The sequence below is a fragment of the Saccharomyces eubayanus genome, chromosome XVI (assembly GCF_001298625.1).
Source record: "Saccharomyces eubayanus strain FM1318 chromosome XVI, whole genome shotgun sequence".
In the NCBI taxonomy this organism is placed as follows: Eukaryota; Fungi; Ascomycota; class Saccharomycetes; order Saccharomycetales; family Saccharomycetaceae; genus Saccharomyces; species Saccharomyces eubayanus.
Genome location: NC_030975.1, coordinates 412,841 through 426,449, shown reverse-complemented (window position 1 = coordinate 426,449; position 13,609 = coordinate 412,841). Strand labels below are relative to the sequence as shown.

At 40.1% G+C, this 13,609-nt stretch overlaps 5 protein-coding genes and 1 non-coding gene across 6 annotated transcripts; 3 read left to right on the top strand and 3 right to left on the bottom strand.

The window, feature by feature from the left end:
• Positions 1–148: 148 nt before the first annotated feature.
• SUR1 (mannosylinositol phosphorylceramide synthase catalytic subunit SUR1) lies at positions 149–1,309 on the top strand (the record flags this gene model as incomplete). The annotated part of the gene is made up of 1 exon (XM_018368393.1): positions 149–1,309. The coding sequence occupies one exon, from the start codon at positions 149–151 to the stop codon at positions 1,307–1,309; it is 1,161 nt and encodes a 386-aa protein (XP_018218973.1).
• Positions 1,310–2,736: 1,427 nt separating this feature from the next.
• Positions 2,737–7,278, top strand: PDR12 (ATP-binding cassette multidrug transporter PDR12; the record flags this gene model as incomplete). The annotated part of the gene is made up of 1 exon (XM_018368392.1): positions 2,737–7,278. The coding sequence occupies one exon, from the start codon at positions 2,737–2,739 to the stop codon at positions 7,276–7,278; it is 4,542 nt and encodes a 1,513-aa protein (XP_018218972.1).
• Positions 7,279–8,065: 787 nt separating this feature from the next.
• On the bottom strand, positions 8,066–8,515 carry GRX5 (monothiol glutaredoxin GRX5; the record flags this gene model as incomplete). The annotated part of the gene is made up of 1 exon (XM_018368391.1): positions 8,066–8,515. One exon carries the CDS (start codon positions 8,513–8,515, stop codon positions 8,066–8,068), a length of 450 nt encoding a protein of 149 aa, XP_018218971.1.
• Positions 8,516–9,806: 1,291 nt separating this feature from the next.
• Positions 9,807–9,878, top strand: DI49_5400. Its single transcript has one exon. It is a non-coding gene; the product is annotated as a tRNA-Cys (tRNA).
• Positions 9,879–9,999: 121 nt separating this feature from the next.
• Positions 10,000–11,253, bottom strand: MFM1 (Mfm1p; the record flags this gene model as incomplete). The annotated part of the gene is made up of 1 exon (XM_018368390.1): positions 10,000–11,253. The coding sequence occupies one exon, from the start codon at positions 11,251–11,253 to the stop codon at positions 10,000–10,002; it is 1,254 nt and encodes a 417-aa protein (XP_018218970.1).
• A 435-nt stretch (positions 11,254–11,688) lies between these two features.
• ALD6 (aldehyde dehydrogenase (NADP(+)) ALD6) lies at positions 11,689–13,191 on the bottom strand (the record flags this gene model as incomplete). Its single annotated transcript, XM_018368389.1, has 1 exon — positions 11,689–13,191. One exon carries the CDS (start codon positions 13,189–13,191, stop codon positions 11,689–11,691), a length of 1,503 nt encoding a protein of 500 aa, XP_018218969.1.
• Between the last annotated feature and the right edge of the window lie 418 nt (positions 13,192–13,609).

The window sequence follows — 13,609 nt, the reverse complement described above, 5'->3', positions numbered from 1 at the left end:
CTACAATATTTACTATCGGTTTTGAAATAAATAAACAAACAAACAAACAAACAAACAAACAAATATACAAATATAAACGTATAAGACACTATTATAGTCGCATTTGCTCTACCATATTGTTCTAACTCTTCACATTTTCGCACCCATTATGAGAAAAGAACTAAAATACCTTATCTATTTCAACGTGATCCTGGTGTTGTTTATAATACAGTACACGTTCGATTTGCTAACGCTGTGTATTGACRACACTTTCAAAGACGCCATACTGGAGGAAGACCTGAATCCTCCGCCCAATGTTGCCTCCAAGCCCCAGCTAATCCCTAAGATTATCCATCAGACTTACAAGACAGAAGAAATCCCGGAGCACTGGAAGGAAGGTAGACAGAAATGTCTCGACTTGCACCCGGACTACAAGTACATCCTATGGACAGATGAGATGGCGCACGAATTTATCAAGGAAGAGTACCCTTGGTTCCTGGACACTTTTGAGAACTACAAGTACCCCATCGAACGTGCCGATGCCATCCGTTACTTCATCCTGTCCCACTACGGTGGTATCTACATCGACTTGGACGACGGTTGCGAAAGGAAACTAGACCCATTACTGGCTTTCCCCGCGTTCTTGAGAAAGACCTCCCCCATGGGTGTCTCGAACGACGTCATGGGTTCCGTACCCAGACATCCTTTCTTCTTAAAGGCTCTGAAATCCCTGAAACACTACGATAAATACTGGTTCATTCCTTACATAACCATTATGGGCTCCACCGGTCCTTTGTTTTTGAGTGTTATATGGAAACAATACAAGAGATGGGGTATTCCTAAGAATGGAACCATAAGAATCCTGCAACCTGCTTACTACAAGATGCATACCTACTCCTTCTTCTCCATTTCCAAAGGTTCCTCGTGGCACTTGGATGACGCCAAGTTAATGAAAGCATTGGAGAACCACATTCTGTCGTGTGTCGTCACCGGGTTTGTCTTTGGCTTTTTCATCCTATATGGGGAATTTGTATTTTATTGCTGGTTATGTTCAAGAAACTCCAGCAACGTTACCAAGAATTGGAAGTTCGGCTCTTTCAAAGCCAGGGTCGCTGCAACCCTAAACTCACTAGGACAAAGACTTAAATCGACCAGGGGCAGTAGCGACACTACAAATAACACCGCCTCGCTATCGAGGCAGCAGAAAAGACTAAGAAAGGACTCGAATACAAACATGATGATACTAAACTCCTCGAGAAACAACAACGATGTCTACGATCTAGAGAAAAATGACCCTTCAAAACACCTGCTAGGAAATGACGCCACATAAAAGAATATTATGAAGAAACCCAAACTAATACACACTAAACTTCATATTCAAAATCGAAGCGAACTATCTCACGCAATCTAAAAAAAAATGAAACCGGTCGCTAGAACGATCTTTGTACTTCCAAGGCACGGAACCGGAGAACTTGTTTTATTATTACTCTTCGCCTCTTATGACGTATTGCTCTGGTGCATTTCCTTGCACGTGTAACAAAATACAATTTCCATTTCCTCATTTCTTTTTTTTCGTGCACCCTATTCTTATCCCACAATCACCACAGCATCGCGTAACCGTTTTCGAACCGCCCATATCACATTTACTACGATATTATTTTCTACGATATCTATGTTTTGCATCTTATATATTAAAATCTAAATATATACAAATATAACCCAAAAGAAAAGAAATATTCTTCCATACGAAATCAGAACAGCCAGAAGGCCCGTCATTACCAAGACGTTTTGCTTGCCGGACACTGGGACAGAAAAAGAACATCATCCATTTCTATCAAGCGTACTGGCCCGTCGATAGCCGCCCGATGAGTGTCCTCGCTTTTCCGTATTTCGGTTGCGGACTTTGTTTGTTTGCTTCGAACCGACGAGCGGCATTCCTAACCTTTATCGCATCACTCACCGTCCACCTGAAAAATATACCTTACAATGGCAGACGATCACCACTTTAAGTACTGATTTCTATCTACCAGCCGAAAGCCCGTAACAAAACCCGTTGGGAGGTGTCATGTGTAATAGCCACCGGCTCTTAAGTTAGGCATCTATTATCATTGCAAAACCGCTTCAACGAATGCGCGCTTTTTTTTTCCCTGCTCCGGTTACCAGCCTAGGCTCTACTAGCCGGTCCCCTAGCTCATTTTGCCGCATCTGCGCCGTAGGGTGACCCCGGGCCCTGCCCCAGGGCCGCTTGGCAACGGTGTTTCTTTCTTTTTCGGGGCCTGAAAAAGTTAACACTGTGCATAAGTTAAGAGCCGGTTCGGCGGAATTTCTCGAGGATCTTCTTCGTTTTCGATCTTTCGGCTATGGCTCATACATACTACTCGCTACAGCCAGTGTTTTTCTGCTACTTGTTTTTTAGCCATGCGCGATGGATCCCGTAGGTTATTTTTTCGACGGTTCTTATGACTATTCTTCCACTGTAGACATTAGTACCTTGGAAAGAAATGTAAACCGTATAAATATATCAACGAATCCTGGCTTTTTCAAAGGTTTATGCTATGAGGTTGTCTCTGTCTTCTTGGTGTATTTCATATAGTAGAAGGAACCAAGAACGCTAATAGTATAACAATAAGAAAACGGAACGGTTTTGTCTTTTATATACGTGATCCTTCGCTGTTTTCGCCTGTATTCCTAACTGCTCATATTCATTGAAAAGAACTTGAACTTAGTTTATTGTTATCGTTACTATTATAAGGAAAAATGTCTTCTACTGACGAACATCCCGAGAAAGACATTTCTTCGAATTCGAATCATGGCGATGATCATTCATACGCTAATTCCGTACAATCGTACGCCGCCTTAGATGACCAAGCTGATAATGAGGATATGACGGCTACTTCACAACTATCGCGTCACATAACGAATATCTTATCTAACGAGGATGGTATAGAAAGATTGGAATCCATGGCAAGAGTCATTTCTCGTAAGACCAAGAAGGAAATGGACTCCTTCGAAGTCAACGACTTAGATTTCGATTTGCGCTCGCTACTAAACTATTTGAGATCTCGTCAACTAGAACAAGGTATCGAACCTGGTGACTCCGGTGTAGCCTTCAAAAACCTAACAGCTGTTGGTGTAGATGCTTCTGCTGCGTATGGACCCAGTGTTGCAGAGATGCTTAGAAACATCGCCACTATACCCGCACATCTTATAAGTAAATTTACCAAGAAGTCCGATGTTCCATTGAGAAACATTATTCAGAACTGTACCGGTGTCGTCGAATCAGGTGAAATGCTGTTTGTTGTTGGTAGACCAGGTGCCGGTTGTTCTACTTTCCTAAAATGTTTATCTGGTGAGACCTCGGAATTAGTCGATGTCCAGGGTGAGTTCTCTTATGACGGTCTGGATCAAAGCGAAATGATGTCTAAGTATAAAGGCTACGTTATTTACTGTCCCGAATTAGACTTCCATTTCCCAAAGATTACCGTTAAGGAAACTATCGATTTCGCGCTAAAATGTAAGACTCCCCGTGTCAGAGTTGATAAAATGACTAGAAGACAGTACGTTGATAATATTAGAGACCTGTGGTGTACCGTTTTCGGTTTGAGACACACATATGCAACTAAAGTTGGTAATGATTTCGTAAGAGGTGTCTCTGGTGGTGAACGTAAGCGTGTTTCCCTAGTGGAAGCTCAAGCAATGAACGCATCCATTTACTCTTGGGATAATGCCACAAGAGGTTTAGATGCTTCCACTGCTTTAGAATTTGCTCAAGCTATCAGAACTGCTACCAACATGGTTAATAACTCTGCCATTGTTGCCATTTACCAAGCTGGTGAAAACATTTATGAGTTATTCGATAAAACCACCGTTCTATATAACGGTAAACAAATCTATTTCGGTCCTGCTGATAAAGCCGTTGCATATTTCAGTAATATGGGTTGGGTGAAGCCAAACAGAATGACATCCGCAGAATTTTTGACTTCAGTGACTGTCGATTACGAAAACAGAACTTTGGATATTAAACCTGGTTGTGAAGATAAAGTTCCAAAATCTAGTTCTGAATTCGAACAATACTGGTTAAACTCGGAAGACTATCAAGAACTGTTAAGGTCTTATGAAGATTACCAAGATAGACATCCTGCCGAAGAAACAAGAGACAGATTAGATGTTGCCAAGAAGCAAAGATTGCAACAAGGCCAAAGAGAAAACTCGCAATACGTCGTCAACTACTGGACCCAAGTCTACTACTGCATGATTCGTGGGTTCCAAAGAGTCAAAGGTGATTCCACTTATACCAAGGTTTACTTGAGTTCTTTTTTGATTAAAGCTTTGATTATCGGTTCTATGTTCCATAGAATTGATGACAAAAGCCAATCGACCACCGCCGGTGCTTATTCTCGTGGTGGTATGTTATTCTATGTCCTACTGTTTGCTTCTGTTACTTCCTTGGCTGAAATTGGTAATTCTTTCTCCAGTAGACCAGTCATCGTCAAACATAAATCGTATTCCATGTATCACTTGTCAGCTGAATCATTACAGGAAATTATTACTGAATTTCCTACCAAATTGGTTGCCATTTTGATGTTGTGTTTGATCACTTACTGGATCCCATTCATGAAATATGAAGCCGGTGCTTTCTTCCAATACATTTTATATTTGTTGACCGTGCAACAATGTACCTCTTTTATTTTCAAGTTTGTTGCTACCATGAGTAAATCTGGTGTCGATGCACATGCCGTTGGTGGTCTATGGGTCTTGATGCTTTGTGTTTATGCTGGTTTTGTCTTACCAATTGGTGAAATGCATCACTGGATTAGATGGATTCATTTTATCAATCCTTTGACTTACGCCTTTGAAAGTTTGGTCTCCACTGAGTTCCATCATAGAGAGATGTTGTGTAGTGCCTTGGTTCCGTCGGGCCCTGGTTACGAAGGCATTTCTATTGCTAATCAAGTGTGCAATGCCGCTGGTGCAATCAAGGGCAATTTGTACGTTAGCGGTGACTCTTATATCTTGCACCAATACCATTTCGCATACAAGCACGCATGGAGGAATTGGGGTGTGAATATTGTGTGGACCTTCGGCTATATTGTATTCAACGTTATCCTATCAGAATATTTGAAACCCATTGAAGGCGGTGGTGATTTGTTGTTATATAAGAGAGGTCACATGCCACAATTGGGTACTGAAAATGCAGATGCTAGAACTGCTTCTAGGGAAGAAATGATGGAAGCTTTGAACGGTCCAAACGTCGACTTGGATAAAGTCATCGCGGAAAAGGACGTTTTCACCTGGAATCATTTGGACTATACTATTCCATACGATGGTGCTACAAGACAGTTATTGTCAGATGTTTTTGGTTATGTTAAACCAGGTAAGATGACAGCCTTAATGGGTGAGTCTGGTGCTGGTAAAACTACGCTGCTGAATGTTTTGGCTCAAAGAATCAATATGGGTGTTATTACTGGTGATATGTTTGTCAATGCCAAACCATTGCCTGCCTCATTCAATAGATCATGCGGTTACGTCGCACAAGCCGATAACCATATGGCTGAACTGTCCGTTAGAGAATCCTTGAGGTTTGCTGCCGAACTAAGACAGCAAAGATCTGTTTCATTAGAGGAAAAATACGAATATGTTGAAAAAATCATTCTTTTGCTAGGTATGCAAAATTACGCTGAAGCTTTAGTTGGTAAAACTGGTAGGGGTTTGAATGTTGAACAGAGAAAGAAGCTGTCTATCGGTGTTGAATTGGTTGCTAAACCTTCATTGCTGTTATTCTTGGATGAACCTACTTCTGGTTTGGACTCCCAATCTGCTTGGTCTATTGTTCAATTTATGAGGGCTTTGGCCGATTCTGGTCAATCTATTTTGTGTACTATTCATCAACCGTCTGCCACTTTGTTTGAACAATTTGACAGATTATTATTGTTGAAGAAGGGTGGTAAAATGGTTTACTTCGGTGATATTGGTCCAAATTCCGAAACATTGCTAAAGTATTTTGAACGTCAATCCGGTATGAAATGTGGTGTCTCTGAGAACCCTGCTGAATATATTTTGAATTGTATTGGTGCTGGTGCCACTGCTAGTGTTAACGCTGATTGGCATGATCTATGGCTTGCCTCTCCCGAATGTGCCGCAGCAAGAGCCGAAGTTGAAGAGTTACATCGTGTGTTACCTGGTAGACCTGTCAATGATGATCCTGAATTGGCTACAAGATTTGCTGCTAAATACACCACTCAAATTAAGTGCGTTTTACGGAGAACTTTTCTGCAATTTTGGAGATCACCTGTATATATTAGGGCCAAGTTCTTCGAATGTGTCGCTTGTGCTTTATTCGTCGGTTTGTCATATGTTGGTGTTAATCATTCTATTGGTGGTGCCACTGAAGCTTTCTCCTCTGTCTTCATGCTGTTATTGATTTCTTTGGCTATGATCAATCAACTGCATGTCTTCGCTTTTGATAGTAGAGAACTATACGAAGTCAGGGAAGCCGCTTCTAATACTTTCCACTGGAGTGCGCTGTTGTTATGTCATGCTGCTGTTGAAAACTTCTGGTCTACCCTCTGCCAATTCTTGTGTTTCATTTGTTACTACTGGCCAGCTCAATTTAGCGGTCGCGCATCTCATGCAGGTTTCTTTTTCTTCTTTTATGTTTTAGTTTTCCCATTGTATTTTGTCACGTACGGTTTGTGGATTTTGTACATGTCTCCTGATGTGCCATCTGCTTCTATGATCAATTCTAACTTATTTGCTGCTATGTTATTGTTCTGTGGTATTTTACAGCCAAGACAAAAGATGCCTGCCTTCTGGAGAAGATTGATGTACAACGTATCGCCATTCACTTATGTCGTTCAAGCATTGGTCACTCCCCTAGTTCATAATAAGAAGGTTGTTTGCAATCCTCATGAATACAACATCATGGATCCACCAAGCGGTCAAACATGTGGTGAGTTTTTATCTACTTATATGAACAACAATACAGGCTATCTGGTAAACCCATCTGCTACTGAAAGCTGTGAATATTGTCCATACTCTGTTCAAGATCAGGTCGTGGAGCAATTTAATGTCAAGTGGGATCACAGATGGAGAAACTTTGGTTTTATGTGGGCTTACATTTGTTTCAATGTTGCTGCTATGTTATTCTGCTATTATATTGCAAGAGTTAAGGTTTGGTCCTTGAAGTCTGTTTTGAATTTCAAGAATTGGTTCAATGGGCCAAGAAAGGAAAGGCATGAAGATGATACCAATATTTTCCAAAAGGTACCAGGTGACGAAAGTAAAATCACAAAAAATTAGGCAAACTATCATTTTTGTTGGTCAAACTCACTTTATTTCTTTATTTCAGTTGGTGAACTTTGGAGTCTTTTCACATCATTTTTTGTCACTTTATGGTCATTTTTATCACTATTTTTTAAAAAGTTTTACACTAATGTTTTATGTATAGAATCAATATGATTATCTAATATTTTAATTATAATATCGTTCGAGAGAACAAGATCTCAAAATTTATATCATAACTGAACCGCATCAAGGGCTAGGTTAAATGTTTCATGGGACTGTACTACATTGATACGGAAAACTTTATTTTGAGGCAGCGTGATTGGTATTTATTTTAAATGTAAGAGGAGACGCTAAATTTCTCTTATAGTCAATTTATCGGCTTTTTTTAGCGGAAAAATGAATGCAAACAGAAAAAGCGAACAAACACTAATAATGATTATACTTAATATTGAGAAATACCAAAGTCAATCACAGTTATTCTTAGATTAGAATGCAAATATGGCTTCTGTCATGTTACGCCTTACATTCGATTCGGATATTTACTGAGGAAATATCAACTATTTGATGGTTCTCATTTCTTTGTTTCAAAGCCAATTCATTTGACGAAACAAAGAACGGAGTTTGTAAGTAGAGCATCTATTATTTACAAGTCTAAAGGCATGAGAATACACTACAAATCTTAAAATGATAAAATAGCAAATGTATATGCATATATAAATATGAATCGTTGAGGTGTATATGACCCACGAGTTCTGAAATATTCGATCAATTTCATTCTATTTTGCTTGTAATAGCAGTGATCTCAATTATCCTTGGCTTCTTGTTCTTCGGGTACCAAGGCATGTGCCTCTTCTAATAAATCAGCTAATTCACCTGAACGTGCCATACTTGTAATAACATCACAACCGCCAACAAATTCTTTATTTACATACAGCTGGGGTATAGTAGGCCACTCTGAAAATTCTTTGATACCTTCACGTAGCTCCGGGTCTTCTAGAACATTATAAGCCGCAAATTTAACTGGATCAACACCTTGGTTTCCTAATAACCCTATGGTTGCTCTTGAAAACCCACATTTTGGAAATTCTGGAGTACCTTTCATGAAGAGAACCACTGGGGCAGATTCAATAGCGTCTTGAATAGCTTTTCTTATTTCTGTACTCAAAAACATTCGAGTTTGATGACGAAGAAGGGTCGTTGAACGGAAGATGGGTGAGCATGACCTTATAGGGTTGAATTTTGAAAGGAACATGTCGATGTTGTAATTTGGGCCTTCCAATAAAAATTATTCTGGATCTATCTTGACAAACGGGTGCTTTATGCGGCCTTAAAATATGTGTAGACAATATACCGATTTTCATCACCTTTGAACCAACATTCATTTGTCATCAACCACTTTGAAGTTCGCTTTCTGGGAGTCATATGTAACTTTTCCGGGTAATGTCTTTTGACTAAATTTCACATGAGTGACAGCAAACCATAGTAAACATGATTTCTCCTTCAATATGTTCACAAGTGCTTCATATTGGCCTATGAAATGTGATGATGAATTTTCCATTTCTATTTTGTTTCAATGTCATAATAATACGTATAAAAAATATGCTAAGGATTATCCGACGGATTTAAAGATCAAAAAGAGAACTAGCAGTTTTTGCATAATATTGAAGATAATCTTTTTAACCTCTTTTTAAATACCACCATTCATTGATCCTATCGCGTTTTTAACGTTGCGCCTCTGTTTCCTTCAAGTTTGATGACGGGCTTGGATCTTGTACTAGTCTCGTGATATGTGCGACCTTTAACATCGTGTGTAGTAATATTCTTATAACATGAATAGGGTCTGTAATCTCTTATACAATTTTGTTGGAATAAGTGATTTCGAACATGACACTCCTTATGTCGAAACAGGTAATCTCGAGCATTATTGAGTATGGTATCAATCATATTGACACTGAAACAAACATACCTAATGAAGATGAGTATAAAGATCTATTAATTGATCAGAAATTAGTATATAAGGAGATGAGTTATACAGATAACTTATTGTCCATATTATGAATTATGCTTTGACCATTGAGTTCCATATGGCCAACCAGCGTGTGTTTTAAATACCTCTCTTATATAAATTAAGAGAGAACTGCTTATTCTTAGTTATTACAACTTAATAAATTAACTAATTATCAACATATTTATAAATATATAAAAATTGTGTTCTTTTTCAAACACGTCAATAAATTAATTTTTGATTAAACAAAACCGGGAGAAACTGACGAAAGAGAAGTGAAAGTACAACCTCGTCGAACTTCACTCTAAACGTAACTTGCAGATCTGTACGTGCAGTCTTTCGTACCATACAGGAAGATAGCGTTACTACTGGGAGCACTGATGAAAGAATTTTGGACCGCGTGGCGTCTTCAGTGGATTGGTGTGAATGCTAGTTTGTACTATATTAACAATTACTGTGGCAAATATAGTGGCACAGCATACCAGTTGCGATTAAATATCATTTATATTCATTAAAAATAAGGAAGATTTCAAGAAATGCTCGTATGGCGCAGTGGTAGCGCAGCAGATTGCAAATCTGTTGGTCCTTAGTTCAATCCTGAGTGCGAGCTTCTATTTTTTTGCCGCTTTCTTGGTCGAGTAAGAGTGTTTTCAAGGTTGCAGGCTTTCGCGTTGTGTAGAAAAGGAAAGAATTTAAGTGTTTGTAATGCATACTACGAATATTTTCGATAACTATTTTTTCAGCGGCGGTTCATGAATAGATTCTGTTTTGACTTTGCTTAGTAATGTCATGCGTTGTAGTTTGTGTAGGTGTCTGATTCCTTTTCCGTAAAGCCAAACAGTAGATATTAGCCCGAAAATAAAGACAGCCATGTAGCCGTAATTGCTCTCTTCTATAAAACTCTCCAAGTTCATACCATAAATAGAACCTAAAAATAGAGCACCTCCCAACGAGAGCATTCCTATAGCATACCGTATTCCTAGCAGCATCAGTTGGTTTCTGTTAGAATCTAGAATGATGTTTATGATTTCTTCTGTGGTTTTCACGTCTGATATGGCACTTTCACTTTTTTGAACTATTTCATCGACATAATTATGGTACGTTTCCAAAAGCATTTCGATTTCAGTATGATCATCCTGGACCCTTATTCTGCCTTCTTTTCTATCGGTTAAGTACATATCGCAAAGCAAATCGTCCTGTTCTATTAAATCGTCTAGCATATCCCTAACTAGGACGGCCTTTTTATTGAAGCTACTCAGTTTCTTATTCTGACCTAACAAAAACCTCAGCTTATCTCTCGTTATGCTGAACTCCAGGTCTTGGAGGACGCCTTTACATATGGTTAGGAGTACCTTCATTTCGCTTGTGAGGTTGGATAATGCAGAAATGAATATGGTTTCTAATGCTCTAAATTCATAAGGCAACGGGTCGCTATTTAGTTCGGTTGTTTCTTGATTTTTCAGCCTCAATTTCATATCGTTTATAAAGTTCTTGTGAGCCTCTGAGTTTAAGGTTATCCCGCTACCGGTGGAATCGAAAATGATAACCATGTCAGGCTTGATTAGGGCTTTCACGGTAAGCAAACTAATCAATATAGAATTCTCTCGCACGAGTAAACTAGGGACCAAATCGTTTTTCCTCGATTTTTCAATTTTACGTAGATCTCTAGGTAATAGTCCATGTTTCGAAACCAGATCTTCGCGTTTTATTTCTACTGATGGGGACTTGGCTCGCCCAACAGAGTCGAGCAAAGTGCATCGTATTGTGCCTGACCCATATCCGTAAAGCATATTATTTCTTTGGATCAGGTTTTTCTGTAGCAGCATTGCTGCTGTATTGTCTGGGTCCGTCTTGGGGGTTTGTCTAGAAAAGTCATAAGAAGGGACCGGTGAGCGGAAATGCCGTACCGCTCGAAGAATGATGTTGTTGTGTGGTCTATATTGGAAAACATTCGACGTTGATAGTACTCGGGAGAACGCTTTCATGTATGTGTTCGAGTCAGGTGATATATTGGATCTAATGTCGGATGAGCCCAGTGCGCTTTATGTATATGAAACTCTTCTTAGGTAATATGATTTAGCAACGGATTTTTTCTACCAAACCTTTTTTTTCCACAGAGCGACTTATAGTATTTCTTTCGGGTACATTGCCTATAGTGCTTTTACCAAGAGGCAAATCAAGATTCAGCAGGAAGCGATTCTGCACACGTTGCACGTCGTTTTCGTTTTTGCTCCCTATGGCTTGCCATTGAGTAAAGAAGATACAGCAATAAAAGCAAATAGTAATTTTTTTTTTAAAATATGAAACCGAATTTTATTTTATTTATTTATTTATATGACGAAAGACCAAGTATTTATATATGACATTGTGTATGTGTGAGGGAAAGAGAAAAGACATTAAAATGAATGAATGGTAGTACATTACAACTTAATTCTGACAGCTTTAACTTCAGTGTATGCATGGTAGACTTCTTCACCCATTTCTCTACCGTAACCGGATTGCTTAACACCACCGAATGGAACTCTAGAGTCGAAATCGTTGTAAGTGTTGATCCACACGGTACCAGCCTTTAACATCTTTGCCACCTTCAAACCAGTGCTTAGAGATTCAGTTTCGATACCGGAGCCTAGACCGAATTCGGAGCTGTTTGCCATTGCCACACCTTCTTCCAAAGTCTTGAACTTTGCCACGGTAACGACAGGGCCGAAAATTTCCTCTTTAACGATTCTCATGTCTTCTTCAACGTCGTAGAAGACAGTTGGTCTGATGAAGTAACCCTTGTTACCAACCTTTTCACCACCAGTTAAGATCTTAGCACCTTCCTTCTTACCGATGTCGATGTAGTTCATAATTGTGTCGAATTGTTGACGGTTAGTGATAGCACCTTGGAAGTTAGCCTTGTCGAATGGGTTACCGACTTTGATTTCGGTTTCCAAGTAAGCTTTGAAAGCGGCCAAAAGTTCATCGTAGATGCCCTCTTGTACGTAGATTCTTGAACCGGAGGAACAAATTTGACCGGCGTTCTTGAAGATACCGTTTACCAAGTTTGGCAAAGTCTTCTTAATATTAGCGTCGTCGAAGACTAAATGAGCGGATTTACCACCCAATTCCAGAGTGATCTTCTTCAAGTTTGATTCAGAAGAGTCGATAGCAACACTCTTACCAACTTCAGTGGAACCGGTGAAGGCTAACTTTCTGATTCTTGGGTCGTTTGTCAAAGCAGCACCGACAGATCTACCAGGACCTGGGACGATGTTGACGACACCAGCTGGGATACCGACCTTCTTACACAAGGAGGCAAAGTATAGGGCATTCAAAGGAGTAACGGCAGCAGGCTTTAAGATACAAACGTTACCCATGGCCAAAGCAGGTGCGATCTTCCAGGTCAACATCATGATTGGGAAGTTCCATGGGATGATTTGACCACAGACACCAATTGGCTCCAAAGTGGTGAAGTTCATGTAACCGTCACCAGTGTTGATGGTTCTACCGTTGATCTTGTCAGCGTAGGCGGCGGCATCTCTCAAACAGTTGATGGCGATGGTAACGTCACCACGGGCCAAGGCCAAAGTCTTACCGTTGTCCAAGGATTCGATGGAAGAGACCAAGTCGATTTGGCTTTCCAATTCGTCGGCCAACTTGCTCAATAAACGACCTCTTTCTCTTGGGTCTTGGGTGGCCCATTCGGTGTCGTGAAATGCGCGGTCGGCACATTCAATAGCGTACTCAACGTCTTCGGTGGTGGCAGAAGACACTTCACAGACGGTGCTTTCAGTGGAAGGGTCTTCGACAGGGTATGTCTTACCGTCTTGGGCCTTCATGAACTTGTTGTTGATGAACAGACCAGTTGGTTGCTCGTATGTTAAGCCGTTTGGCAGAGTGATCTTGACTGCTTCAGCAGTGTCAAAGTGTAGTTTAGTCATTGTGTGGGCGTTGGGTAAGTTTATTGATATAGTATATAAAGGGTTCTTCCTTGATATTCTTCTGTTGTACTACTAGCTACAAACAAGATAAAGGATAGACTGAACACTACACAAACGGATTATCATCGAATTAGTACTACACTTATATACGTCCTCGCAAAGAAAGATCAGTCCAACAGCTCGAACGGTGTTTCGAACGTGCTTCGGGCCGTTAAATCGCACCACTCGAGCTTAGTAACACTGTTGGCTGTCTCACTTAACCCGCCGCCCCTCATAAGTCAAAATATTGCGATAGTGCCCACATGGTCGGTGATATACCGACCAGGTTGCACATACCACTTTTCGAGAGGAGATCTTAGCACCACCAACATTACCGATGACCAAAGGCCAAACCGAAACCGAAACCGACAGCGAAACC